Source organism: Solea solea, chromosome 17, assembly GCF_958295425.1.
Source record: "Solea solea chromosome 17, fSolSol10.1, whole genome shotgun sequence".
In the NCBI taxonomy this organism is placed as follows: domain Eukaryota; kingdom Metazoa; phylum Chordata; class Actinopteri; order Pleuronectiformes; family Soleidae; genus Solea; species Solea solea.
Genome location: NC_081150.1, coordinates 13,188,445 through 13,215,680, shown reverse-complemented (window position 1 = coordinate 13,215,680; position 27,236 = coordinate 13,188,445). Strand labels below are relative to the sequence as shown.

General features: G+C 41.8%; 1 protein-coding gene and 1 long non-coding RNA gene across 4 annotated transcripts; one reads left to right on the top strand and one right to left on the bottom strand.

Moving 5' to 3' along the window:
* Positions 1-1,254: 1,254 nt before the first annotated feature.
* On the top strand, positions 1,255-25,895 carry afg1lb (AFG1 like ATPase b). 3 transcript variants are annotated; one of them, XM_058614060.1, is made up of 13 exons: positions 1,257-1,427; positions 1,640-1,956; positions 5,585-5,636; positions 5,783-5,884; positions 6,130-6,257; positions 9,850-9,949; positions 12,904-12,962; positions 19,982-20,064; positions 21,175-21,245; positions 22,182-22,282; positions 23,001-23,228; positions 24,641-24,748; positions 25,084-25,895. In XM_058614060.1, exons 1-13 carry the CDS (start codon positions 1,313-1,315, stop codon positions 25,222-25,224), a joined length of 1,605 nt encoding a protein of 534 aa, XP_058470043.1. In that variant the 5' UTR covers positions 1,257-1,312; the 3' UTR covers positions 25,225-25,895. The 3 variants fall into 3 exon arrangements, with proteins under 3 accessions (XP_058470045.1, XP_058470043.1, XP_058470044.1); XM_058614061.1 differs by having other exon boundaries at positions 1,261-1,427; positions 23,088-23,228; XM_058614062.1 differs by lacking the exons at positions 9,850-9,949; positions 12,904-12,962 and having other exon boundaries at positions 1,255-1,427.
* Positions 16,814-24,685, bottom strand: LOC131443960 (uncharacterized). Its single transcript, XR_009233684.1, has 3 exons — positions 24,609-24,685; positions 18,208-18,257; positions 16,814-16,901 (listed from the first exon to the last, which is right to left on the bottom strand). It is a non-coding gene; the product is annotated as an uncharacterized LOC131443960 (long non-coding RNA).
* Positions 25,896-27,236: the final 1,341 nt, after the last annotated feature.

Sequence of the window (27,236 nt, the reverse complement as noted above, 5' to 3'; positions counted from 1 at the left end):
TGAGTTAATGTGTACACTCTGCTGCACCACGTACAGTTGACACAGTACACGTTGTGTGAAAATACATCGGAATTTAACACCCCAAACCATGTATTTAAAAAAATCACATAATTAATAATAATTCAAAAGAAAAAAGGGACGGTATCCCAAAAGCATCGAAACCTAATAGGATACATACAATTACACATGCAGGCAGAAGTTCAACTTATATAAAATTTAATTTCATTGCAAATTTGCAGCTGTTTTAAATAATATATTCTGCTTTCCCTCCCAGCCTTTGGCAAGTATCTGATACAGGTTCCCTACGTGAAGCACAACTCAATTTATATATATATATATATATATATATATATAAACACACACGTGTATACATATGTACACGTGTATGTTATTTTAATACGTAAAAAATGTTTTATATCGTATTGTCTTGATTCTTGCACAGTAATTGATTTGTCTTAATTGACCTGCTTTAATCTTGTAAACAGCTCGTGTCTGAGCTGTTGACTCTTATTTTCTTATTACTGTGTTAACTGCGCTTGGCATTAAAATGGATTTTTATTCCGATGTTAAGATTGCATGATTGCATGTACATCCAGTTACATTATAAGGTGTAGGGTGTAAAATTTAGCAACATTTATTTGTGAGGTTCGATGTTGCAGTGTGTTGGACAACCTAGCTTCAGTCAGCATCAAGATTAAAAAGTGTGTCCATTGTGGGCTATTGTTGGCTTTCTTAGAGCTGACTAGGCTCCTGATATAAATAAAAATAAAATGAGTTAAGTGTGGTAATGAAAACATCAATTCATTCAATCAGGTGAGTGTACATATACTGTATATAAAATCTAGAATGTGGTCTAGATGCAGAACAAGCAGTGAAATGTCCCTTTTTATGCATTTTCACAAATAGTTACAATGTTTCACAAATCAGAAACTGTGTTTGGTTCGACAGTTCTTAAAGTAGAGATGTTGGATCTGGACCTGGTCCACTGTTGTGTAGATGCAGAAAAAGCAATGAAATTTCCCTTTTTTCTGCATTTGTTCCCCCAATATCACAAATGAAATAAACGTGGTGGGGGCAGGGGTTCAGACAACATTAAAGTTTATTTCAAATGCCTAAAATGCACGGTCACAGTGGTAAGAAGTGACCGTAAGGGAAAGTCAAGTTTCCCTTAACGTTCCCCTTAACTACCTAATCGGAGGCTACGAATTCAGCGTCGTTACACGCTGGACCTTTAAAACACATGCATTCCTGTACCCAGCCTGTACTGTAAGTGTCAAGGCAACTCAATAAAGCTTCCGCGTTTTGAATCAACATGGCGGCTTGCTCCGCGACTGCAGCTGTCAGATGCTCAGTGAATATCTTTGTTAGAGACACAGTTTTTACCTCAACGAACATTTGTCGGCTGTCCTCTAGTTACAGGGGAAAAGGTAAGCGTCTTTCTGACATATTGTGTATCATGGGTGTATAATTTGCGCTATTACAATGTGTTGTAATACAGGTTTGATAACTATGCTGCCTACATCAATAACCTCTGTATTAAAGTCGCATTTTTAGCTAATAATAAGAAAAGTACAATTGATTTTGGTGTATTATTTAATTTATGTGGATCAACACGTGTCTTTTGTTGACATGCTTCAAGGTTACACCAGTTGGAGGACGTGCAGTTCATCCACATCATCCTGCTCCTCTGAGTCCTCAGCTGCAGATGTGGTTGAGCACTATGATCGCCTCGTCCACTGTGGCTCCCTGAGGGAAGATGCTCAGCAGCGATACATCCTCCAGCAGCTGACTCGGCTGCAACATATCCTGAATATGTACAGTAACAGCAAGTACCTGAGCCCACCTCCTCCAAAACCGCACACAGAGGATGACAACAGTAAACCTCAGAGAGATGAAGAGGCCCGCGATACCACAGCTCGAAACGGAGGTGGTGAACTGGTTGCTGAGGTAACAGAGGTATGTGTTGTGTTCTCAGATGTGTCATGATAATATGACCCACCTGTCCCACACTGGACACATGAAGAAGAGTCACAGATTTTAATTGATTTTTAAAAACAAACAAATGTTTGTTAAATGAGCAAGGTAAATGTTACACACTGCAAGATTCTTTGCCCGATTTGACCCACTTGGTCAGAGTCTGCACCAGTCAGCACTAGTTGGGTGACAGTCGACATGGCTAGTTGGCACATAAATTTGTTAGTGTGTGAGGGTAACAGACCCAATCTGACCTCAGTTGCAGTCAGTCAAACATGTTTGAATTTTTTGAGCCAACTCTTGAGTGTGTACTGATTACCGACCCAAATACAAACACATGTTTTCAACAGCCAATGGAAAAAAAGGAGGTGGGACACAGGATTTAACGTCAGAAGACGGAGACGACAGGAAGCAGAGGGAATATCAAAACTGTCGTTCTAGTAGACATGGTCGTTCTCGCGAGAGTTTGATGCGCTCAGTTGGCTTCAGTTGTTTTGACAAATCTTGTAGTCTGTGATGCCTCATCAGGCGTGTGTGTCTGCAGTAACAATATAGATTTAAAAGTTTTATGCTGTTTACATTTGCTGAGAGGTGACATACATCCTGTCCAGGTCTCACAGACCTTTGGCCGTAGAGTATTGTGATAAGGTTTTCATGTGCAGTTCACTGCTCATTACAAGAGATATGAGCCTGTGGGGGGGGGGTTCACAATTCAAATTTTGAATTAGGTCACATGTTTAAAAAGTGGGTCCCTCAATAAAAAACGGGTAGGAAACACGGTCATAATATATGATAGTAAGTGCAGAAATAATTTTGTGGAATTACTAGATAATATATTTTCAAACATGGAAAATTGTAAGTCAAATACTAAAACACATTCCTTTATAACCACAACCACTATCTTGGTCTTTAAACATTCAAAGGACCACTTACTAGTTTTTTTCCCCACAGCTTTCATCATCACATGGAGTTTGTCATGTTGATTTGAAGATGTTTGCTGACTAAGATTAGATACAACTATTAGAAAAGAAGACCGGTCCAGGGTGTACCCCACCTTTCCTATGTCAGCTGGGATTGGCACCCGCGTCCCCTGCGACCCTCATGTGGAGGATAAAGCTGTAGAAGATGAGTGAGTGAGTGAGTGTTTATAAAAGAAAAAATATTTTAATAGCTGCTAATGTACCCAACGACTGACCAACATCCATCAATTTAAGAAGATTGTGTGATACTAGTGAAAGCTCAGGGTTGACCTAGTAAGTTTACCTTTGATCTTGTTTTGCATTAATGTGGATTTTTAACAAAAAGTCCCAATTACTAAACTAAAAAACACAAAGCAAATTAAAAATAGAACATGTGGTATTAAAGTGGGAGTGGTTCTGGATACAGATTAGGATTAGCATGACAGCAGAGTTTTGTTTAAAGGCTTTTATAGAGTGGCATCTGGACTCTCAATCTGTTGTAAAAGCCCCATTGACATCTAACATATGGAGGGACCTTACAGTGTCCGCCGCACTGTACTTCAGTTGTAGTGCTGATGGTGGCAATGGGGCTCAGGTCAAAGGGAGGGTAGGGGTCTGGGAAGTGTATTGTGGATGTGAGTTTTGGAACACGGTACTGTAGGGGGCTGTTGTTGTTTTTAGGTCAGGGGCACTGACTGTCTACTATTTGGTGGTGGGAGTGTTTTTTTGTTGGTGAGCTGGCACAAACACATGGGTTCGGCAGAGATTTTGGAAGGCAGCAGGGCAGACCTCCTGCTGCGTTCGTCCCGGTACCCCTCTCATTCTCTCACCATCCCCATGCAGTAATGAGGGGATCCCCATTGTCTGGGCCATTCTTGTCCTTTTTGCTTTTGATTTGGGACTCTGTCAAATACTTTGGTGTTAGACTATCAACAACCCCTCTCTCCTTTTGCACCTTATTTCTTGTGCCGGCTCTCGCAAAACATACACACTGACTGGAGTGCTTCTGCAATTATTCTGGTTTTGAATCAGGTCATACCCCTGTCCTTTTGGTGTCTGTTCTCTCTGTGAAAGTGCCGCCATTGTCCTCACTAACTGACCAAGTCTGGGAGGAGTGTACACTTGACTTAATATTGACCCAATGTAGCATGGTTTTGCGGATGGCTGGTTAACAATGGGCCATTGTTTAGTGGGAGCCGCACTCTTCAAGTCAGACCTGCATCATGAGTCGCCTGTACACGGTAGGTCGACCAGCAGGACAGGACAGTTTTATAAATAAAACTTAACTAAAACTCATTAACTCTTTGGTAGAGGTCTTCGTCTTTGGCTATAGGTTTCCCTAAAGCCACTTTGAAACTAGAGCAGCCAAGTCCTGCATGTGAACTTTCCACTGTACCAGGCCATATCCTCCACCAGGAGGTCAAGTAAGGCCACAGAGCTCAGCGAGACGGTGTGGCTGAGGGACAGCCTTGTCCTTCTCCATTCTGCCGAAGCAAAATGGCTGTCGGCCATCACTGACAATTACCCCATCATGCCTGAGGGCAGCTTGGGAAGTCAGAGAGAAGTCACACACTGTTATGCCAGAGCAGACAGGAGAGGTTTGTTGCTCGTCCAATATTCCACTCCAGCATAGCACAAGCAGTGGATGGAGGGAATGAGGGGGCGGCTGGGATAGAGAGGAGGGGAGGGGAGGACCAGGGAGAGGGCAGAGAGAGAGGATGGATAACAAGTTTGTTTTTTCATTTAGTTTTCAATCAGCCATTGTCTACATTTTCCAGAGTCAAGTGCCTCTTGTGTGGTAGACACCAAGGGCACTGGACAACGAGTACCGTCCCCATAAAATATATACACTAAATTAAATTTCAAGAGGACAATCCACTCTATATAGTGGATAGAGTTAATTCCAGAGTGATTTGGTGTTGCCCAGTTACAGAGATGGAGAATCAGCAACCACTCTGTCGTTCAACCTCATGTGACAGATCTGTAATTTGTTTCTAATCAGTACATGTCATATTTGAACTGATAATGCATGTGTTTACCGGGCCTGGACTCTCTTAAGAGATATTTGGCTTTATTCAAAAATTCTCAGCTTGGTCACACAGAATATGTTTTTTTGAAGCGAGGGTCTTTTGATAATGGGAGGCAGGCAGCACAATGACTTCCAGCGAAACCTCAATGCAACAGTACCGTATCACAATTAGCAGCGCTAAACAGACTGCACAGACAAGTCCACTCCATCTTGTATGGAGCCTCATCCAGTCCTCTCCGTTTTGTCTGACAAATCCCCCCATTGTTCCTCTGATGATGCTTTTCTTTCGTGGGAACCCTGGCTTGTCTTGTTGATTAGATCCCCTTTGTCTTCCTCCCCTGCAGTGGGTTAGTCTGGAGAATGTGAAACCTCACACTGTAGTGGTGGCTTAATGCCTCAGCGTACTTTGTTTATTAAACGATAATTCAGTCATATATGGTAATGAATATAACGCAGTTTATTTAGGTCACCAGCTATATTGTGCCGTGGTTTTCAAGAAGGACTTAATCTAGTGATTTGTGAGCAGCTATTGTGTGTTTTGGTTTTCCATGATGAGCAAACATTAAAGGATGTAAAATAAGCATATCACAAGAATTATTTTTCCTTTTTTGTTCCCTCGTAGGACGAGTCTAATCCAAGACCACCCAAAGGCTTCTATATATATGGCGATGTTGGTAAGATTGCATATAAAAAATGTATTTCTATCATAGCAATACATTTCAAACTAGCATTTTCCTATGATTCTAAACCTCTTTAAGGTGTATGAGATTAACATCTAAGCTTAAAAAACTACTTTTTCATTCATGTCTTTCCGTCTCAGGCACAGGGAAGACCATGCTGATGGATTTGTTTTACTCCTATGTGGGAAACACCCGTAAAAAGAGAGTCCACTTCAATGGCTTCATGTTGGACATCCACCAAAGTAAGTATTTCTGTACAATAACTATTGACGGCTGGCTTTCATGACTTTGAGGAAGTTATCTGACTCTACATTCACTGGAGCTCCTATATTTATCCCTCTGTTTGTCCTGAAGCACTCTAACGGCTAATTGTCTACCATTATGCAGACAGGTGAAATGATTGCCTCGCTCGGCATTGTCAGCGGGTTTGGGGTTGCAGATGCAGGTGTGCTTTAAGATGGGCCTGACATTTGTCTGCTTCTTAAAGGGATCCATCGGAGGAAACAAAGCCTGCCAAAACGAACGCTAGGGAAGATGTTCACCTATGACCCCATATCGCCGGTTGCCATGGAGATCGGCAACGAAACCTGCCTGTTGTGTTTTGACGAGTTTCAGGTGAGCAAGTTTGTTACAGGCACTGTGTGTGTGTGGGTGTACTTGTATCTGTCACCTCTTTAGGACTTTCCTCTGGCATAAACACTGGCCTTGTCTGGACCATTAGTCCTCATGGGGACCAAACCATCGTCCTCATGAGACCGAATCTAATTTCTGAGGATTTGGTTACGTTGCTAAGGTTTCAATTGTGGTTAGGTTAAGGTTAGGGTTAAGGTTAGGTATTAACTGGTTATGGTTATGGTTAGGGATAATGATTTGTTTAGGCTGTCCAAATGAATGGAAGTCGATGCTGTGCCCTAAGAAGATTAGCTGTGCAGGGTTAATGTGTGTTTTCACTACATTTCAAATGCATATAGTTTATTTAAAAGATAAGACCTTTGGGGATTATTGATTTAACTATAAATAATTAATGTGTTTAGAATATATCTTTTTTAGAAGTGTGAAACAAGCCAATAGCAGAAACTTATTGTATTCTATGATGATGCCACACAACTGATGGTCCTTTGTCAGAGGAAAGCTCTGGACTTTGGCATATACAAGAACACACAGAACAGTGATGAGCAACCAAATAAAGGGTTATTGCCTTTTTTTAAATTCTATTAATTATTTGTCCCCTTTTCTGTAAAATAAGGCAGAAACTACTTATTTCAGAACCGTCTCTTCTCAGCGCAGTATTTGGTGCTTAAACAACATTTCCTATCAGCGTTCTCTTTCAGCTGGTGTCTTTCATGTCTGGACAGCTCCATGCTTCTATGCTTGTTACTCCCACAAAGCAAGACTGGGGACATCTAGTGGCCTTTTTTAATATAGTATACCTATATAGTGACTGTCAGTCACAACAAATCATTCCCTCAGTGTCGTTTTATAGACGGGGGGAAAAAAGTAATTTGCTTGACAGCAGAAGTAAAATGCAGCAGACTATTAAGTCAGTGCTTTTCTGTTATTACTTTTCATCCAAACCCTCACACCCAAGTCATTCATAGTTAGTCACAGCTTTTTACCCCTTGGTGTCAGAGCGAGTCATACCTGAAGCTCACTCGATTCTTTGTAGCTGTTCATTCACTGTTGCGCAGGAAGCCTCAGCTTCTGTCTTTCTTATCAGTGACTAAACGCATCTGTCAGCAGCCCAAACCTGGTTCCTCTTACCGATATCATTACAGATAATGCCAGCAGGTCAGAGGGCACAGAAGGTGCGGTTGCTCTCTCTAATCACTGCCTCTCTGCATCTGTGAGGATCAAGAGCTGCTCCTTTCATCCGACCGGCTTTCACATTTTAAACCGCGGCGCTGTTTGTGCATTCTCATTGATTTGTTTTGTTTGCCGTCGCCTGCTTTGCTGTTTTCACTCGTCAACTGTTGCTGCTGGTGAATGGAGGGGAAACAAGAAGACATGTGCACGTTGTTTGTGATGCATAAACAAGAGGTTGCGAGGTTGGGAGAGTTGGGGCTGGGGCGGGGGGGTTAGTGGGGTGATGGGGGGTGTCTATACCAATCAGCATCCTCCTCCACTCAGCCATGCAAATGAAGCTCTGGGTATCAGTCGCTCTTCTGCTTCCTTAAGTGAGTGGAGCTAGAAAGCGACTGGCGGCGGCGGGTCAGATGGATCTTATCCTCTTAAATGCTAATGACATTTCTCCATTCTCTTCATTAGCGCCGTGCCATTATCAGTAATTTGTAGCCCCCCTCCCTCCTTTTACGGCCCCCACCCGGCTTTCCTAATGAATACTCGCCATTGAGAGGTCGGAGATGGAAAGATGGGAAGAGAGTGAGAAGGGAGTAAGAAGAAAGCGCTTGAGCATCATTGTCTCAGGGCCTCAGTCACTGGGCAGCCTCTGTGAAATTGCTCATAGGTTGTGTACATAAAGAGGTGTAACATCAAAAGAGGTTTAATTTGGCACCCGTGTGCCGTGCGGTAAACTGATAGCCGCTTGAGTAATTGGATGCTCATTTAAATATCAGCATTGCCTGACAGAGATTGCACCATTATTTTTGTGCTCCACAAGTGCTACATCAGTCCCCTCCACCTTTCTCATTCTGTGGGTACCCATTCTCCTGTCCTCTCCCCTCACTCATTCAGCAATCAATATTGCCCCTAATACTATGCCCATGTTGAGGGCACATGAATAAACAAATCCAGGTTGTATAAAAGGTCATTTTTAAATGATTCTTTTGAAATGAAAATAAAATCCTGCGGTCGGAGGAAATGGGGGCCCCTTCAGAGAGACACGCAGCTTTGGCTTTCTGTTGCTTCTCATTACATACACACACACACACAATCGCTCTCGCACTCGCGCACTAATTTGATGCCCCTAGCCACCTCTCCTTAGTGAAATCAAGGCTTTAACACAAATGTTAATCAAGTATTGGCAAGGGCAGTGGGGCTAATAAGCAAAAGCAGAAGACTCTCCAGAGTATGAAAGGAGGCATATGCTGTGGGTATGGCCATCAGAAGTGCCTGTTATATACAGAGAAATAGGTAAGAGGGAGTAAGAGGAGAGGGCGGGACAGATACACGATGGAGAAGTCTTCCTTCCTTTGTTCGCCATATCCTAACTCTTGGAAGGTTTCCTGCAAAATGTTGACATCCTTTGTGTAAATGCTAAAAAAAAAAGTGTCTTTTAAATCATCAACAATGTCAAAATGTTTCTTTACCCCAGCAGATACAGTCTTTCAGCATTAAATATGCAATGGAAAGTCGTTTTTTTTATTCGATTGGTATGGCATATTAGAAGAAAGCTGTTGAACATAATATTAGGAACTGGCGTGGCCCGAGTGAATGAATTGTCTTCTGCAGCTTTTCTGATGGCCTTTGTGCCGTATATGCTGCGTTGACAAGTGTACATCACATGGCAACATGATTTCTCCCTTCACACATGTTCAAAAGCACAGCAGAGGTGAAAGAGAGCGAGATGAGAGAATAAGAACAAAAGAGAGAGCAGTGGATTACTAATAGAAAGGTCAGACCTCTTCATTTAACAGCCAGCGACTCATAAACGTCCTTGCTTCATTGTTGTCATTGACCGTTGATAATTGTGGACTCATGGAAATGATGTTGATGGAGAAAAAAGGCATTGGATCAATGTATTGTAACTGAATAAAGCCTTGTGTCTGTGCAACACGCACCTTTTTGCCTTTATATGGTCATCTTGGATTAAAGCTTTGTCCGTCATCGCCACCCCAGTCTGGATCCACACTGCTCTATTTTTCATTATTCTTTTCTCCCTCCTGTTTTTGCCGCTTGCGTTTATTTGATTTCAGTCTCATGTCTGCTGCGTTGATTAGCCCGGGTCCGGCGCGTTGCCTCCGCTACTTGTGTTCGGCAGAAAGGTGCTTTGTGACCATTTGCAGTCAGTTCAAGTGGTTTAGGTGTGTGTGGATGTGTGCCAGTGTGAATGGCCATGACCACATACAAAGGATTGAATGAGCACACCTGAATGACACTAATCAACATGGAGTGTTAATAGCATGGTTTGACCTCAGACGCACATACACGCGCACACACACGTGCACAGTGGCAAACAAAAAAAAAAAAAGTAAATTATACACTGCATATGAACCTGCTTTTTCCTTCTTTTCTGGTCATCTTCCATCAGGTGACCGACGTTGCTGATGCCATGATCCTGAAGCAGCTGTTTGAGACGCTGTTTAAGACGGGAGTGGTGGTGGTGGCCACCTCCAACAGACCTCCTGATGGTAGGATGACCAATGTCTGAGGAGGACATAATGTACATGTACTTCCAGTGAATGTTTATCATTGTGGAAAACATATTATGAATCAGAATACAGTTATTTTCAAACCAATAGTTTCGTTTTTAAACCATATTTTCCTGTGAATGAAATATTACCTAAAAAGTTACCTGCAAAACTGAAACCTTTAACATGCCAACAGTGCAAAAACATGTGCAAAAGTACTTTATTATGTCACGCTAAAAGATTGAACCAACATTGTTTTAACACCAGTAACTCTTTTCAAAAATGCTGCACTAACAACTAACATAGTTGTAGTGACTAAGTCCCATTTTCAGCCGCTACTGATTGCTAATTGATCATTTGTTCAGACGTGTAACGTGGAGAAACTGATACCGAAACTTTCTTATACCTTTATCAAAATTGCATTTATTTGCGTACAGTCCACACTCTGTTGTGACGTTACTTCCAATAAGTTTTTCCATACAAAGTCTTTAAACCATAAAATCCCACATGTCTTCCGAGCAGTGACATGAACTTTGAAATATATTGTGGCCAGCCTCGGCCTTTACCAGTACGCCCCCTGGTGTTCAGGAAGAATGAACCAAGAAAATACAAATTGATATATGGCTCCTACAATAATCACTGAAATAAGAAACAAAAAACGTGTTCATTTGGCATTTAGTTATGCTACTGTATACACACCAATGCTCCCTCAGTCAGCTCTAGTCTTGCTTTACTGAGCCTGTTTTCAGATGAAGGACGCGGCATGGGCCAGATTTTCCCACCAACACTAAAAACAGAACCTATAGGAGGTGCAGAAGTCAGGTTTACTCACAATTAATTGAGGTTTTTGAGATTAGATTTGATTTAAAATACTGCTTACTGCCTCTTACTATGAAATTGTTTCCAATTAATAATCTGATTTGAAAAGTATTTTAAGGAAATACATGCTTTCTTGCGGAGGCATTGTCAGCATATTTAATGTTGCTCTCAGTGTTGCTGTTAGAGTAACCGCTACCATGTCAGCTTGTCCGACTTACTACAAGGACAACTGGGATTCCAAGGTTTTATAGAAAGCTCCCCCCTCAGAAGGATGGAGAAAAAGTAAAAAAGACTAACAGTATAATATTGTCTGAAAATTCTTTAGCCCTGAAGCTGCCCTTAACTATTCAGCAAACAGATAGTACGTACTCCTGCTGCTGCTGCTGCTGCTGCTGCTGCAGTGATGAGTAGTATTCCTGGAACTCCAGCGTTATCGTCTCCTCCACCTGTAATACGGTAACATTACACATTTGACACAAACATCTAGGTCATTCATTAATTACATTTGTCCAAAAGTGCTTTGCATCAGTTTAGCCTTGGATCCCTAATTACCATTACCTATTAACAACAATTAAAAGGCTAGTCATTTAAGATGCAGCGCGCTCACCTTTAGGCATACAACACAACCTTTTACACAGGCTTTCATGTTGCATTTACTGCCAGTGGAGTGAGGTTGCAAAAGAATGAGCAAGATGGTGATCAAGGTGGAGATAAATGCATGATGTGCCATCTGATGTCTTTTCTTTATCGGGTAAGATGTTGATGTCGCAGAGACCTTGAGTGGGTACGAAGTGGATGGCAGCAAGATGGCTCTCGTAGACAAAGACGTGCATCTCTGATATTTACTAGCTATTAACAACAAAGCGCCAACCCATGAAAACTTGATAGAGGGCCTACTTGGTATTAATTACATGGTTAATGGAACACTGAAAGCCATAAGCGACAAATACACATGAAAGGCATACATTTTCCACCTTTATTGATGTGGAGATGCTGGTATCAAAAAGCACTAGATGTGTTTAGAGCGAGAATGGAATTTTGTGGCCCGGTTTTATGTACCGATTGAGTTTAATGTGATCGAGGAGGATTAGTGGGAGGGAAAAACGGCGTCTTTTGGTTGTGAAACACTTGCACCGTACCTCACATGCGCTTTATTTTTTTAATGACCAGAGCTTATTTGAATGACCTGAAATGAACAATCATTTTTATTGAGCAATTTTAAGAGCACTTAGATGCAGTGTTGCGGGGGCAAAATTAAACATTAATCCATGTGTAAGAGATTAGTTTTGTTAAATATTGTTAATCCCATTTTAGAATAAAGACAAAAAGCAAAATCCCTGTACTTGTTCCTTCAGCAAATGACTGCAAAATAATCAAGTACTCAGGCTCAAAACCATATTGTCATACTTGCACTTGTATGTTGCCTGTTTTCAGTCTTTATGCTTAGTCAGTGATTATGAGGTGTTAGTTTACAACACAGACAATAGAGTCCAATTAATCCGCTCATCCAACTGTTTGCTAGAAAGCAAGAAAAAAGAAAAAAAAAAGGGGGGTTTGTAGAAAAAAAATCTTTCTTCTCTCCAACACTGACCATAGTCTTATCTCCCACACATCAGAGTCCATTACAGTGTAGGAGTGTTGTTGTTTGTGTGTCAGGTCCAACTGTATAAGCTTAAGCCCAAACATCAACAACAACCACCGACCACTTGGTTTGCATTCGCAGCTGGAGCGACATTAACTATCAATGTGTGTATGTGTGTGCCTTTTGTGTCCGTGCGTGAATCCCTATCTGTTTTATCTGTCTATCAGGGATGCTACTTCAGATGTAATTTGTTCCAGCCGAGCTAATTGAAACCTCTATTCAGCGAGCCGCTGTGGACATTGTCCACGCTGAAAAGGCGACAGTCCTTTCTCTCGCCACCATTGTTTGGGAATGTAATGAATTTTATGTTGCCGCCGCTGCTGCTGGTAGAGAAATCCATTTTTCTCCCCTGGTCTCAGTGCTTTTGTCATGTCTCCCCCACCCATCCTTCAGTTCATCAATAGACACTTTATTTGCCAATCTGTGGCGGGGGAATGACATTATTAGGAGGCTAAACAGCAGCTCTAATACAGGCCCTCCCCTCCTCTTTCAGATCTGTACAAAAACGGACTTCAGAGAGATACCTTCCTACCTTTCATCGACGTGCTGAAGGTAGAGACAAAGTCATCCCTCTCTCTCTTGTCTTGTTAATTTATTCATTTGTTTGTCACACGTACACACACACTCGCATGTGTGCCTCTATGCCTCTGTCTGTCTCTATTTTTTGCAAGTTGCTCCTCAGTGGTTTTGATGTTTTCTGCTTCCTGGATGCCTCGCACTGTCACAAAGCTGTCTTTGATCACTGAGAGACTCGCAGAGTGAAAGCAAGAGAAAGGCAGGGAGGGAGCGAGAGATGCAACTGAGCACAGGTAATGTGAATGGGACGTGGCGGACGGGCTGAGTGACTGACCCAGGCTGCTTGCATTTCAAAAGTAAAAGTGGGGGCGGGGGGACGGGGGGGAGGCGAGGAGAGGAGGGAGAGGCGATGTGCCAGTTAGCATTTCCAGCAAAAAGAATCTACTTTGCAATTTAAACGGGTAGCACCATTATCCCGCCTGCATCTCAGATGATCGCTGATGTGTTTGGAGTGATCATAATCATAAATAGTTGTATGATAATCTGTTGTCATGCATTTTGCAACAGAGGAGGGCGGCATTCTTGCACCTTTGATTGGTATTTCGTTGGAATAGTCAAGACAAGCCATTTTCCACTGCAGTGTTTCTGTTCTTTAAAAGCAAAATGTTGGTTTATCCCCCCCCCCCCCACACCCTTAATGAGAAAACAGATTAACATTATTGGGTGAAATAAGCACCAGAAACAAAGGCCACTGACCACGGTGACTCCTCAGACACTGCAAATACACTGTGAGGGTATGAAGAACAGTAAGCTTCAGCAACAGTGCTTGATTTTAAACCTTTGATATTATCGTAATATCGTTAATAACCTCGGCTGACTGTTAATCGTAGATTGCAAATGAAATCAAACACTAGTATTTCTAAAATGTAGTGATAGGTTTGAATCAAAATGTGTCAGTCACTAAATATCACTGATTCATAAAAGCATAATTTTATAACCGTTTAGAACAATCTACACGTGTTTGAATAACACATCACATCTAGTGTATGTTTACAGTATGACATTTTCTGCTCTCTACACCAGTATTTAACAAATTGACAAACCACAATGAAGGATTTCGAGTCAAAAATGTGATTGATGTTGAAACAACACTGTGATATTTGCCCCTTAAATCTTTACTCCTCTAGGACTGAACCATTGTCAGTCAGTTGAGTCTGAAAAACCTTTTACAGTCTTACTTGTACATACTTCATTCTGGTTTTTGATGGTATGAACAAAATATGAAATATGATGTGAGGACATTCCAGTACAATTATAACAGGAGCAGTACAGTTGAGCTACAGTGTCCAGGCCACAGACTGTTTCGGGCCGTCAGAGTTTCACTGCAGCTTCAAACACACTATTTTTAAATGCTCCACAACAGGGGAAGCCTTGGAGTCATCCTGCTCCCCACCCACTCTCCCAGCAGCACCCTTGCCCTCTCTAATCCACCCTCATCAAGGTCCTGAATGCCTGTTGTCCCTCTCTGCCCTGCACTACCTCCTCTCTTTCAGGGTCCCATGTTCCCCTTTGTGAGGCCATCTGGTTTTTGGGGTCGCAGGTTTTTTTTGGGGGTGCGGTGTCGTCTCTATAGTGGCCTGCTCTGTAAAGTTGAAGCGTGTTCTAGCGGGGTCACACTGCTAACTAGCTGACCCTTAATATATTGAATTAATGCTTGCAGGGACCAGTGGGTGTGTTGTCCCGCCTGACACAGCTCACTCCCATGTGCACAGGCCTGAGTGTGTTTCTATAGTGAGTGAATGAGGGTGTTAAAAAGTAAAAGTAGCCTCTGACCTCTCCTCCCTATCACCTGAGCCAGAGCATTAGAGGTTAATCCATTCCCTCTGGCTGCCTGAGTTGAGGTCTTTATTTAACCATTGACTTCTGATTAGTTGGGACCCCGACCAATCGTCCTCAAATAAGCCCGTTTCCTTATCTTAAAAATAAGAAATCAGAACACTAACGGTGAATTTTAAGCAGTTCCCTCGCCTGGCATGGACATCATACTGTACTTCAAAAAAAGCTTTTAGGTATGTTTACTAGTTTCATTCATTTTCAGTGAGTCATACGTAATTTCTTGTGCTTTTTAGCATCTCTCTAGACTCCATCAGGGACTCTATTCAGTTGTTTAGGCTTTTTTTTTGTTGTAGCCATGGCAAAGCTCAGCAGTCTGTAAAATACAGGGTTTAAGGGCTTTTTTAATGGACACTGCCAGTATTGTAACTAAGACACTCTTTCTTTCTCAGAAACTGTCCTCTCTCTCCACTTCACTTTTCATCAGCCATCCTCTCTCTACCCCTCTATCCCCGCTCTTTATTCCATCACTATCCTTTTCTGCACACTGGCTTTACTCACCCAAGGTCAGGTCTATGTATTTTGGTAACAGAATAGTGACTTTTTTTCCCCCTCTGCTTGTTCGATTGCAGTTGTGCACATTACTGTAGGAGGGTCTGGGGTGTGGTGGTGGTGGTGGTGGTGGTGGTGGTGGTGGGGGGAGGGTGTGTCTTTAAATCCACTCTGCTTCTTCTTCTTTCTTTTTTTGTATGCCCATATATGCTATAATTGTTGTGTGCATTGCACTTACTGATGAGGGGCAAAAATAAATAAAAACAGGATGATTGAGGAATGAGAGGTATGTGGTCCTCTGGTGAAGACCTTGGTAAAGCGAAAAAAAAAGGACTGCTTGTGAAGAGCTGGCTGTCTGCCATTTCAAACCCAGATTGAATCAAATGGATGTTGATATTTGATGACTGTCCTTGTCCTCCAGAGCATGTAATGGCAGGGCAGCGCCACTTACTGTGGCCTCGGGGGCATACCTCACTTCTTTTGTATCAGTATCTCCTCTTTCTAAAACACTGAACGATTAATAAATGACAACTCGTTTTTTTTTTCTCCTTTTTCAACTCATTCATTCCGGCTCTGTATTTGTTGTCCAAGTTTTTATTGATTCGGTTACCTTGCCTTGTTATTTCATGCAGCCCATCCATTTTTCCCTCTTGTATTATTATGTGTGTGTGTGCACATGGCAGATGTGGGTAACTTGCACTTACACACTTTTTTTCACCTGTAACCTAAAGTTATCATTAATATAAAGAAACCACAGTCATGAACTTCACTGTCGTTTAGAACATCTTTTCTATCCTTTGGATGCTCTCTGCCTCTTCTGTAGCCTCATGAAGCTGAAGAGGAGCAGAGTTTTAGATGGTATTATTAAAAGAGATTATTATTTATGATGACGTGGAGGCTGACTTGTGGAGCATACATACATTAATTTAGATGACATGTCAGACATTAGTGATTTCTTTTCACTATTAATTGATTACTCTGTTAATTAATTGATGTCAAACATGTTAAAGTACAATTACACTTGATGGTAACTAAGCAAAGAGCACAGTGTTCACAGAATCTAATGATGTGGTTTTCTTTTCTTACTGATCCTATCCTAGTATTGTTCCATATTTGCAGTATACTTCTGCATATGTGGCGAAACGTAGTCTTTTGTCTTTTAGTCGTTGCGCATAGTCTTTTGTGGCACCAGAGGAGACGATGCGCAATCAGATAAATTGCTCCAGGATTCTTGTTTGTGCTACTTTTGATGGTGGTGTTGAAGTATGATAAAAAAAATGGTCCTGGTCTAGTGTTGAAGCAAGTGAAGAGCACTCAGTACTGCAGTGTTGTGCTGCTTAGCTGTGTGGCTCCAGCATGTGGTGCCTCTGTTGGCCAGGTGCAGGAAGCACGGCCTCCGTCCTCGGTTTTGGGCCTCGACACAGCTCAAGGGCTGGGTGGAGGGCGGGTGGGGGGTCCAACGGGGTCCTGGATCACGGACGGTGGGGCCTCCGGCTCAAAAGATGTTTCCCCCAGAGGAGCAGCCGTGGCAGGGGGAGGTTGTGAGAACGACCCTGCAGAACAAACCATGGCTGGCCCAAGGCGGTCACACTTTAAGGGAATAGATCATTAGGTGTAATTAGGGTGTTCACATTGTCACGTGAACCCCTGACTGCCCAAGAATGAATAAGATCACCAGATACACACCCACCCCCCCCCCACCCACACACACACACACACATGCACATACACACTCCCCAGTTAGTGAAAACACTTTGATGTCAGAAGAGTCGTCCAGAACTTGCCAGCATAAAGGCAGTGTGTTTTAAGCTTTCTCTCTTTTCTCCCCCGACTCTCTCTCTCTCACTCTCTCTCTCTCGACCCCTCTATCCCTCTTTTCTTCAGTCCCTCCACACAAGGCTGTAAGACACACATGGTTGAATGAACGACAACCTCTCCCCTCTCCCTCTTTCTCTCTCTTTCTCTCCCCCTTCATCTCTTTTTCAGCCTTCCCACCCTGCATTTCTTTGAGGCCTGGTCAATTCTCCAGGCCAAACAAAAAAAGCATCAAATGTTTTCTGCTGCCGGGTAATGAGGGAGTGGACCTCATCAGGGCCCAATAGTCAGCTATCCTTGGCTTTTGTTGCCGCTCAATGGCACCGCGCTCTTTGAAAAACTCAAAAGCAACTTTTTGAGGAGTAAAGGACAGAGGAAGATATGTCATAGAGGGAGCGGGCGCAGAGGGGAGTAGAGGCAGCGACTCAAAAAAAAAAAAGCCACTCTGTTTTTATGCTAAACGGCTGTCCAGAGAGAGCAGTGGACAGCTGGGACAATGGCACGATTGGAGCTACATGTGTTTGGATGACTTTCTTTTGTAGAGACTCTGATTCTCATGTCTGTCATCTTGCACTCTCTCGCTTGTGTCTGCTTCACACTGGACTCATTTTCACACCACGGGCACAAATAACCGATAATAAGGCGTGCCCAATGATGAACTTGTTTGTAAAGCACAGAATAGATGTATAAAATATTGGAAGGAAATGCCATCATCGTTTTCCTCGCGTTGCGGTTACGCCTATTCATTCATTTGTCTGAACAACATAGATGCCTGTGAAGGATCTCTCTGTGTAATGTTGTACTGTCAGGGTAAGAAAGAGAGGAATCGTCATGTTTGAGAAACATACATGTGTGAACTTTTTCCAAAGGTGCAGAATCCATGTGTAACCATGTGTCATTTCTGCTTCTTAAATGTCCTGAAGTCGCAAACTTAAAGGGCTAAATCAGGACTATTTCGAAATAGTCCTGATCGAAATTTAGCTGGGCCAGATATGTTCCGCAGCCAGTAATTCAACTTCAAAACATACATTAAAAAAAGTGCATATAAAAATAATAAGTAATACAATTGTTTTGGTCATACCTGCCATTCGTGCACCTCATCGTGTTTGTCATATTTGACTCGGCTGCAACCTAAAGTGCATAAAATCAAAAAGGTGCACAATATTAGCAACATCATGTGGACATATTATGTCATATACGACCCACAAACATCTTTAAGTGCCTTTTAACCGAATACAAAACACCTACTATCAAACCAATCCGACCTCCTGTAGGAAGTGTTGTAAGAATCTTTGAGGGTGTTTCTCTCGTTATTTCTTCACCTATTTCCGGTGGAACCACAGGCTGGGCCACTATGAAGTTGGCTATGGACCGCATGTGGCCCACGGGCTGCCATTTGAAAACGTTTCATCACAAAAGTCTTGGACATACAGAGACAACGAGAGTCAAATTGATATGCAGACCGTTTTTGAATTTGAGTTCAACTTGACTGTGATCTCTTCCAAAGCAATTGTGGAGTTGGAAATCTATGAAGATACGAAGCATTTCATTTAATCAAAAGACCAGTTTTTCAATCAGTGAACCGACTGATAAAGTGCATAATCTTTGCAGCTCCAGAACGAGACAAAGCGCTGGAGCTTTGGTGAAGTTTGTCGCTCCTTTGGACACAATAAGCTAAATGTAGAGTGACGGGAAGATAAGACTATTAGTTGCAAAGTAGACAGTCTGGGTTTGGAGTCTGTGGGAGGGGGAGGGGGAGGGGGAGGGGGGTTGGGGGTGGAGGACCACAATGTGTGGGCGGATGAAATCTCGGAGGAGTGAGAACTTGACAATCCCCTCAAGACGGATAATCAAGTAATGACCTGCGAGGCCTCAGTTTCATCTGATTATAAATAACCAATGGAATCATCATCGCTGATTGTGTTTCCATTCCACTTTCTTGTCCCCGCTCTTATTTGTACCTCGCTCCTCCGTCAAGAAACGCATCAGCAGTCTCTGCCGTAGGTAGAGACGCCTCACAAAAGGAGGGAGTAGAAGATGGCAGGGGGAAAAAGACAAACTGAGACTCTAATGATGTGGCGGCGATAGTGACAAGTTTTTCTTTTTTTTTCCCTTTTCTTTTTTTTTTTCCTTTTTCTTTTTTGGAGGGACTATTTACCCGTTGCTGGGGTCACAGTAGGTTGATGAAATGACACCTCCCTTTTGTGCGTGGGGAAGGGCGAGTTTGTCAGGTTGTTATTAAGCCTGATTCAGCCAATTGGCTCAGAGTGGGAACCCCGTTTGTGTGAGCGGACACGGAGATAAAAAGTTGACAGCGGAGAAGAATAGAGTATTTCCGTCCCCTTGCTTTGTGATGATTACTAATTATCCTGCAGCTTAAGAGGGCCAGTGGCAGAAATTCACTGATTTCATAATTTACTGGAGCTGTCGTTCAAATACTCAGTCAGCTCGGCGCTGCCTTGGACGGGATGATATGCAATTCTTTTCTTTTCTTTGATGGAAACGGCAGAGATGATTATAGTTTGCACTGTACTCCCTGACATGAATCCTGTTGACGTTTTACACTATCCAGAAGAGTCTGAACTTTGAACAGCCACAGGAACAATAGATCATCTCAATAAAACCATAAAAAAAAAAGTGGCACAAAACCCTGGAGCTGTCAGATGAGAGTAGACGTTTGACTTCTGCCCTGAGACAAATTTCCCACAGCATTTAAAAGTATACTTTTTGAAATGAAAGAATTCAAGCCACAACTAACTAAGAATACGTTTTACATATGGGTTTTAAAGACTCTCTCTTCCCTCATTTGACATAACTCTTTGTGTGTTTGTGTGTTTATGTGCGTGTGCACGCAGGGGTATTGCCACACCGTCAGCCTAAATGGTGGGATTGACTACAGGAGGCTGGACAAGGCTACATCGGGGAAACTGTACTACCTGTAAGTTATAATACCGTTATAATATCTTGAGCATCTACTTAGGTATTGGTAGAGCATCTACTCTACCAATACCTAAGTATATATATATGTATATATATATATATATATATATATATATACATATATGTATGTATATAGCTGTTTTATATCTTTTAAACCATTACATTGTTAGAAATACAGCCCCACAACATAACTTTTTCTGCAGTCAGACTCAGTCATTTTGACCAGTATTCGATACAAATACCAATACAAACTTATCATATTGACCCATCCCTACCAAGCAAGTAAGACAGAAACAGTACGACCGGTATGCACACTAACACACGCACACAAAATCGGCCCATTTCTTCCTGTTTGCTAACCAATCCATTTCCGAGGTTGTGTCTCTGACAAAGAGTCAATTTTAATATGCATCCACAACACACACACACACACACAGAGGAAATGTTTGTGTACATCATCCAGTTAGGACAGAAAAGAGAAGGTAATGACATGGATACATGTGGAGAATGATGATGGAAGATTGATGAAAGAGCCTACTTCATATTAAGATGTCCTTGAAAAGAAAAGATGAATTAATAGTGAAACATGTGAAAATGGAGGAGCTTTAAAAGCTAGTTTTCTATTTCCTTCATTGCGTTCTCTCTATTTGCGACACACACACACACACACACAGGCAGCAGCAGCCTGATTGACCCCGCTGCTCCTGCTGCTCCTGCTGCTGCTGCTGCTGCTGCTGCTGCTCATTGGTGTGTTGGAGCTTTTGAGTGCTTTCATCTTTTCACTGAATGTAAATAGAGCACATCACACCCTTTTACCTGGAGTTAAAACACAAGCAAACAAACACACTCTTTAAAATCTGATTTTGATGTGCATTCACGGGCTAATGCTTGCGTGCAGAGGCTAACATTCGGGGGGTTTTTCACTGATGGAGTGAAAAGCTAAGTACGATACCTCCTCCTCCTCCTGCTGAGCTCTTCTTGATGTCACCGTTTGATGTGACCACTTCACTATTATTAATTTCATATCCTATTCTCTCCTCTCTCTTTCACCCCCCCCCCCCCCCCCCGCCTGTACATGTGCGTGTGTGTGTGTGTGTGTGTTGTGCAGTGCAGAGGAGCCTGGTGCGGAGGTTTTCCTGGATGAACTGTTTAAGGAGCTGGCTTCAACCCAAAAGAGCGGTAAGGGAAGTAAAAGGAAAAAATGGGAGGAAACATGTCCATTTTACATACGGAGACATTACTCGCGTGTCCCCATAGCAATCCCTTTCCAATTAGGTTAAAAAAAAAAGAATACAAATTATGTATTTAAGTTTGGTCTCCACATTCTCCACATCAAGTTTTCTTATTGTTTATTTATAATGGTGCAACCCATGGCCAAGTGGAAGGGAATTGGGCTTGTAGAGTTGCCGGGTGAAGGGCTGGGGTACTCCTGAGCAAAGCACCCGGTCCCCCAATGCTCATTGTTAATTGGACACTCTAAATTGACCCCAATGCAACAGCAGAGTATAATATGAATATGAATATTATTACTGTACAGAATGTTATAATAATATGTCATCAAAAAGTAGATTTTCATCTGTTGACTAAGGAGACGACTGAAGGAAGTTTGACTCTCGCTGAGCGACACTGGACGTGATCATTAGCCGATGGTAAAGTGTGTCCATGAAGTGATAACAACACTGAGACAGGCTGATGGACCCCAGATTGTGCCAAGAAAACATTCCCACCTGTAACCAGCCTGGAGTGGTGTTTGTGATATAATGGTTGACTGGCCATGTTACGTGATGTTCTGCAGTTGTCGACCATCTGCCAAAAAGCTGCTTCTCTGCCGTCTTTTATTTGTCTGTTATTCTGCGTGAAAACGCACAAAATACTGTGTGAAGTTTCTGAGTCCCCCTTTTTTTATATATTCTCACTTTTGCTCCTGTAGCTTAAGTTAATAGAGAGTTGATGAAAATGAGGATTTAACGTAGGTTGATCTAGAATTAACATATGCTTTTCCTTCCTTGATAGATTCCTTTTTAATGTAGTAATGATTCAATTGTGAATGTGACACGACGGTGCCACGGTCTGACTGACGATCACTACTATTCTTGGATGTTTGTGTTTCCATAGTTACAGGTCCTCGGATGCTCTCAGTGCTGGGCAGAGATGTGACTCTGAACAAGACCTGCGGCTCGATCGCCGACTGTACTTTTGACGAACTGTGTGGCCAAGTGAGTGATTTATCTTAGTTAGATTTGTTTCGTTCTGTGATTAATACGGCTGTTTCACGGCATACAGTACACAGCAGAGCATACTCGTAATGATAATACTAGATAACCACAATCTTTAAGTAAGAATTTTGGATTACCTGAAAACAGCAGGGCCCACGCTATTCTATTCTATTCTATTCTGTCTCGCTCACACACACACACACACAACCACTCACCACTAATCAAAACTGCTCAAAATCAAAGCACCTCTCCTTCTTTTTATTACCTTTACGCTGTGTTTCTCCCCTCCTCTGCATACTCATTGTCCTTTGCTCTCAAACTGAATCTCCTTCCCCTCCATCTCTGTCCCATTTACCGCTCAATGTCAAAAAGCAAAGTCTATTGACAATTTTGTGAATAGTTGAGCCCACTGTGCCTTCAAAAAAAGAAGAAAAAAGAAACAACATGGTACAGACAGTAATCTACAGTGAGTGTAAAGTCTCAGGTTTGATGAGCAGCCGTGAGCTTTTGCAGGCATCAGAGTCGCAAGGCTTCTCTTGACATATGTTCACGTTTGAGTGCAATCATGCTGAATGGCAAGGAACCAAGGACAGGGACTAAAATGACATCAGCCTGAATCCTTTGCACAAGGTGCCCTCATTGTGCTGTTGGCATTTTATCAGAATAAATGCAGAGACCATAACATTCACAGTGCATGTGTCCATGTGTGTTTATGAAGCACCCTGTGTTACGCCGGAACCATTGTGTGATGTGCTGCCGCTGCTGCTGCTGCTGCACATCTGACATCTCACTTGTTGTACTCAAGCCCCTCGGCGCCAGTGACTACCTTGAAATAGCTCGGCTCTTTGACACGGTCTTCATTCGCCACGTCCCGGTGCTGACGCTGACGCTGAAGGACCAGGCCAGACGCTTCACCACCCTCATCGACAACTTCTACGACAAAAAGGTATTCAGCTGACGAAACAAGGGCAAGAACGATACATATACTGACCGTTTATTTGCCCAATTTGGAAATATTGCTTAATTACACTTAAAGCACCAGTGCGTAACTGCGATTGCCAAAACAATGCAGCTTCTCTCTCTCCCCCAACGATGCTCCTCTGTCTTACACATTCACACACACATACAGAGAGAGAGAGAAAGAGAGACACTGCTCTTTCCTTGTGCCAGGATTTTTCCTTCCACCGTACATACACACGTGGAGAAAACTGACAAAAGTAAAAAATACATAAAAAAAATAACTAGGAATCACTTGACTCAAAAGGTTGTGCAACAAAATATTAAGTTCAGGGTTCCATCATTTTTGTCCAGGACAGTTTCAAGTTCAATTTCACTCCACGTGGGTAGAACGTGTGTTCTATGTGTGTCTTTAAATTACTCAACTGGATTTTCATCCAGGAAGCTTGGAGCTGCATGGTCCAGTGACCAGCAGCAACTGTGTTGAGTTTGGCATGTGCAGGCCAGTTTAGGGAGTGCTTGATTTACTTTGCGTTCTGAGTGATGCTTAACTGAGGGTCAATAAAAAAAAAAAAAAAGTCATCACAAACCTGCCTTCATAGCGGCTGTAGCAACAGAATGTTCAAAATTGGAAAAGTGCTGCATGGTATGATATGGTATGGTGTATATTAATAAATACTACACTATGTTTATTAAGATATATGCTATTACAGCCTCTGTGTGTGTGTGTGTGGGGGGGGGGGGGGGGGTTTCTTCAGGTTCTCCGGTTTCCTTCCAAAGTCCAAAACAGGCCGATTTGAATTTTGTATATATTTTGAATCAGTTTTGAAGTATTTCCACAATATTTTGGAACCGTTAGAGAACATTTTATGTCATTGTTTGAAGAAATAGGGGAAATAAATCCAACAGAAAAGAATATTATGGCAGCTTGAGGAAAAAAAAAAAACAAGTATGTGATCATATTAATTTGTCACATACTGTATCTTGTCTTCTGTGTTAATATTTAGATTGACCAAACTATTAAAAAGGAATTACTTTTGCCAATAAAAGTGACATTTGGTTGCTGTCATATTATTACTGAAACTGTCATTGTAGATCATGACTGCACACCACACATTCAGCTCTGTGTCAGTCTTAAGTTGGACGACTTCACTGTGATTTTAGCAGACATTCGGTCACATTAAATAAAGTCAATATGCTCCTAAATCATTTCAGGAATGCGATAGATTTCCTCAAATGGACAAGCAATATAAGCACGGTTCAGTGACGCCATACATACATACATAAATAAATGAATGGTCATCTGCTCTCATTTCATACATATCGATTACAGGAGACTCTCTTAAACATGAATAATAAAGTAAGTTACCTTCATAAACAAACTGATGTGATCTGTCCCAGGTGAGAGTGGTGCTGCTGGCCGCAGCTCCTTTACACCGGCTGTTTGTCCATTCTGGAGGGGAAGATGAGAAGGACCGACAGCTGCTGGATGACCTGGGCCTCAGTGGGGTAAAAAAAAAAAAAGAAAATCACATGTGCTACAGTAAAACATCTGGAAAAACCAGTTTTTTTTTTTTGTCATTTCAGTTGTTTTAACAGCAGTTATTTGTATTTTCAGCTCGATTACAAACCTCTTTTGCTCCTTCATTATTATTTACAGCTCGTAATCTGAAAAGTACGCAAAACGTTACAATTCAACAGTACAATTCAAGCTTTTTTCCCACACATTTTTATCAACTTTTCTAAATGCAAGAAATTGATGTGAAGGCTGGTCTACTCTTTTGATCACAAGCCATGCATTTCGGTTACCATGCTCGTCATGGTTCTGGCATCTTTATTTTCAGGAGGCAGCCCAGCGCCTGACTCTGTTCACGGCCGAGGAGGAGATCTTTGCCTTCCAGAGGACGGTGTCCAGACTGACAGAGATGCAAACCGAGCCGTACTGGAAGGCGGGAGACCGCCGTCACGGCTCCGAACACACATGAACACCTATCTAACATCTAATCCCGCCTGCCAGGATAATTATATACCTCCGAACAATGTGTGTACCTCACTAACTACTGACGCTGCACAAGCAAAAGCTCCTGTTTAGCAGAAACAGAAAAGATCAAGTCTATTTTGAGCAGCCGACGCTAAATGGTTTCAGGAATAAGCAGTAATTTACTCGAATACATCTAGAGGAAAGGCCTGATATCAGTGTAAATGTATAACTATGTAAATGTTTACTTTGGGAAGTGTCTTTTTTGCTCTTAGATACTACACTGTGAAGGGTTCACTGTCTCCTTATGATTTATTTATTATAATATTTATGATTTATTTATTACAATAACATGTGTGAAATCTTTTTTATCAGGGAGAGTGAGGCAGTCAACTGTTCTGCTCGGCAGTTGTCTACCGCCATCTGGTGGTCCATGTGAAAATCAGTACACCAGTCTCTGTGCAGCTCAGAATTAAACCATGTCCATGAATTTATTAACAGGCTGTACGTGATATTGGTGCACATATTTTAATGATTTAATTAAGAATTCTGTAGAGCTTGTCCTGTTTTTCTCCAAGGTGGTTTGACAACAGATGCTATTTCTGTCAGTGTGCTTTGTTTGTATTGGTAGAGGAAATCTGGGTTAAAATGAGTGTAATAAAGTGTTGCCTTACAAGATGAGCCGTACTTGTCGTTATGTCATGTGACTGTGTATCAGTGATTTCATTCATGTGCAAATAATCACAAAATGTGAGGAAATGAAACCAAAAAGAGCAAAAACCCTAGTGACATTTGTTTAAATTTCAAGTCAAGTTTTAAACATACAAGCGATTTGCTTTGGTGCGGATTAAAGATCAATAACAATTAGGTCAAATTAAGGAAAAGTAATAATTATTGTAAAATAATCAGCAAAAACAGATAATGCAATATAAAAGTAAACATTTAAGGTTATGTACCAGCATTACATTGTATAATATGTTTGTTTAAAGAATTTTCACTTCAATATATTGAATGACTATATCAAATAAATCGACCACAATTTCCAAAAAAAAGTAATATATAATAGAAATATTTCTAAAAAATTATCCTGGAAAAACATTAAGGCCTCTGATTTGTTTTATTTAAGTGATCATTTGATAGGCAGATTTAATCCTGTTACTTCCTCATGTTTGCCTGTAGGTGGCAGCAGAGGGCAACCAATGGCTTCATTATAAACCAATGCTTTCACATAAGGATGAGGTCATCCTAGTGCACCAATCTAGCCTGGACCAGCCCGCCCTAACATGTAAAGTCAGCAGCAACAGCAACGTTATCTTAACCAACACTATTATGATATTAGTACTGTATCCTAGCAGGTGGAAAAGAAAGTCCCTAGAATAAATCTATATTCTCTACAGGCAGGGACAGTAAATGGCCTCATGGATGACCTGGCCCAGCACATGATGTGTATCTTTGAAAGGTATACTTGCATTGCTGGCAAAGCCTCAAGTCTATCCAACCATAACTCTCAATTAAAGAGGAATCAATCTCACACTATGTTGAGGTCCCTGATCTAATCAGAGCATTACACCGTTTGGGACACACACACACACACACACACACACACACACACACGCAGATGGCTACAATACTCTGTGTGACTGTGGGTGAATAACCCTGGTTTAGACAGGTGGACATAGTCTCCATCAGAGAGGATGGATTAAAAATAGTCCATACATGCCTGTATGTTGAAATTGGAACTCTGGAAAATATGTGGTGTGTGTCCTGATAGTTTTCCACATTTCATTACATTTTCATAATAGGACAAAATGTCAACAACCTGTAAATGTGAATCGACTTTCGACAATTTCAATGTGTATTGTACTTAAATGCACTTTTTGTTATCATATACTGTATCTTTATTTAGGTCACTGGATTATGCTGCACCCGCTCGATGTTACGTGACTATAATCTATATGAGGCTGCTGCTGCTGTGTGTGTGTATGTGTGTGTGTGTGTCTTATATGGCCTTCAGAGGAG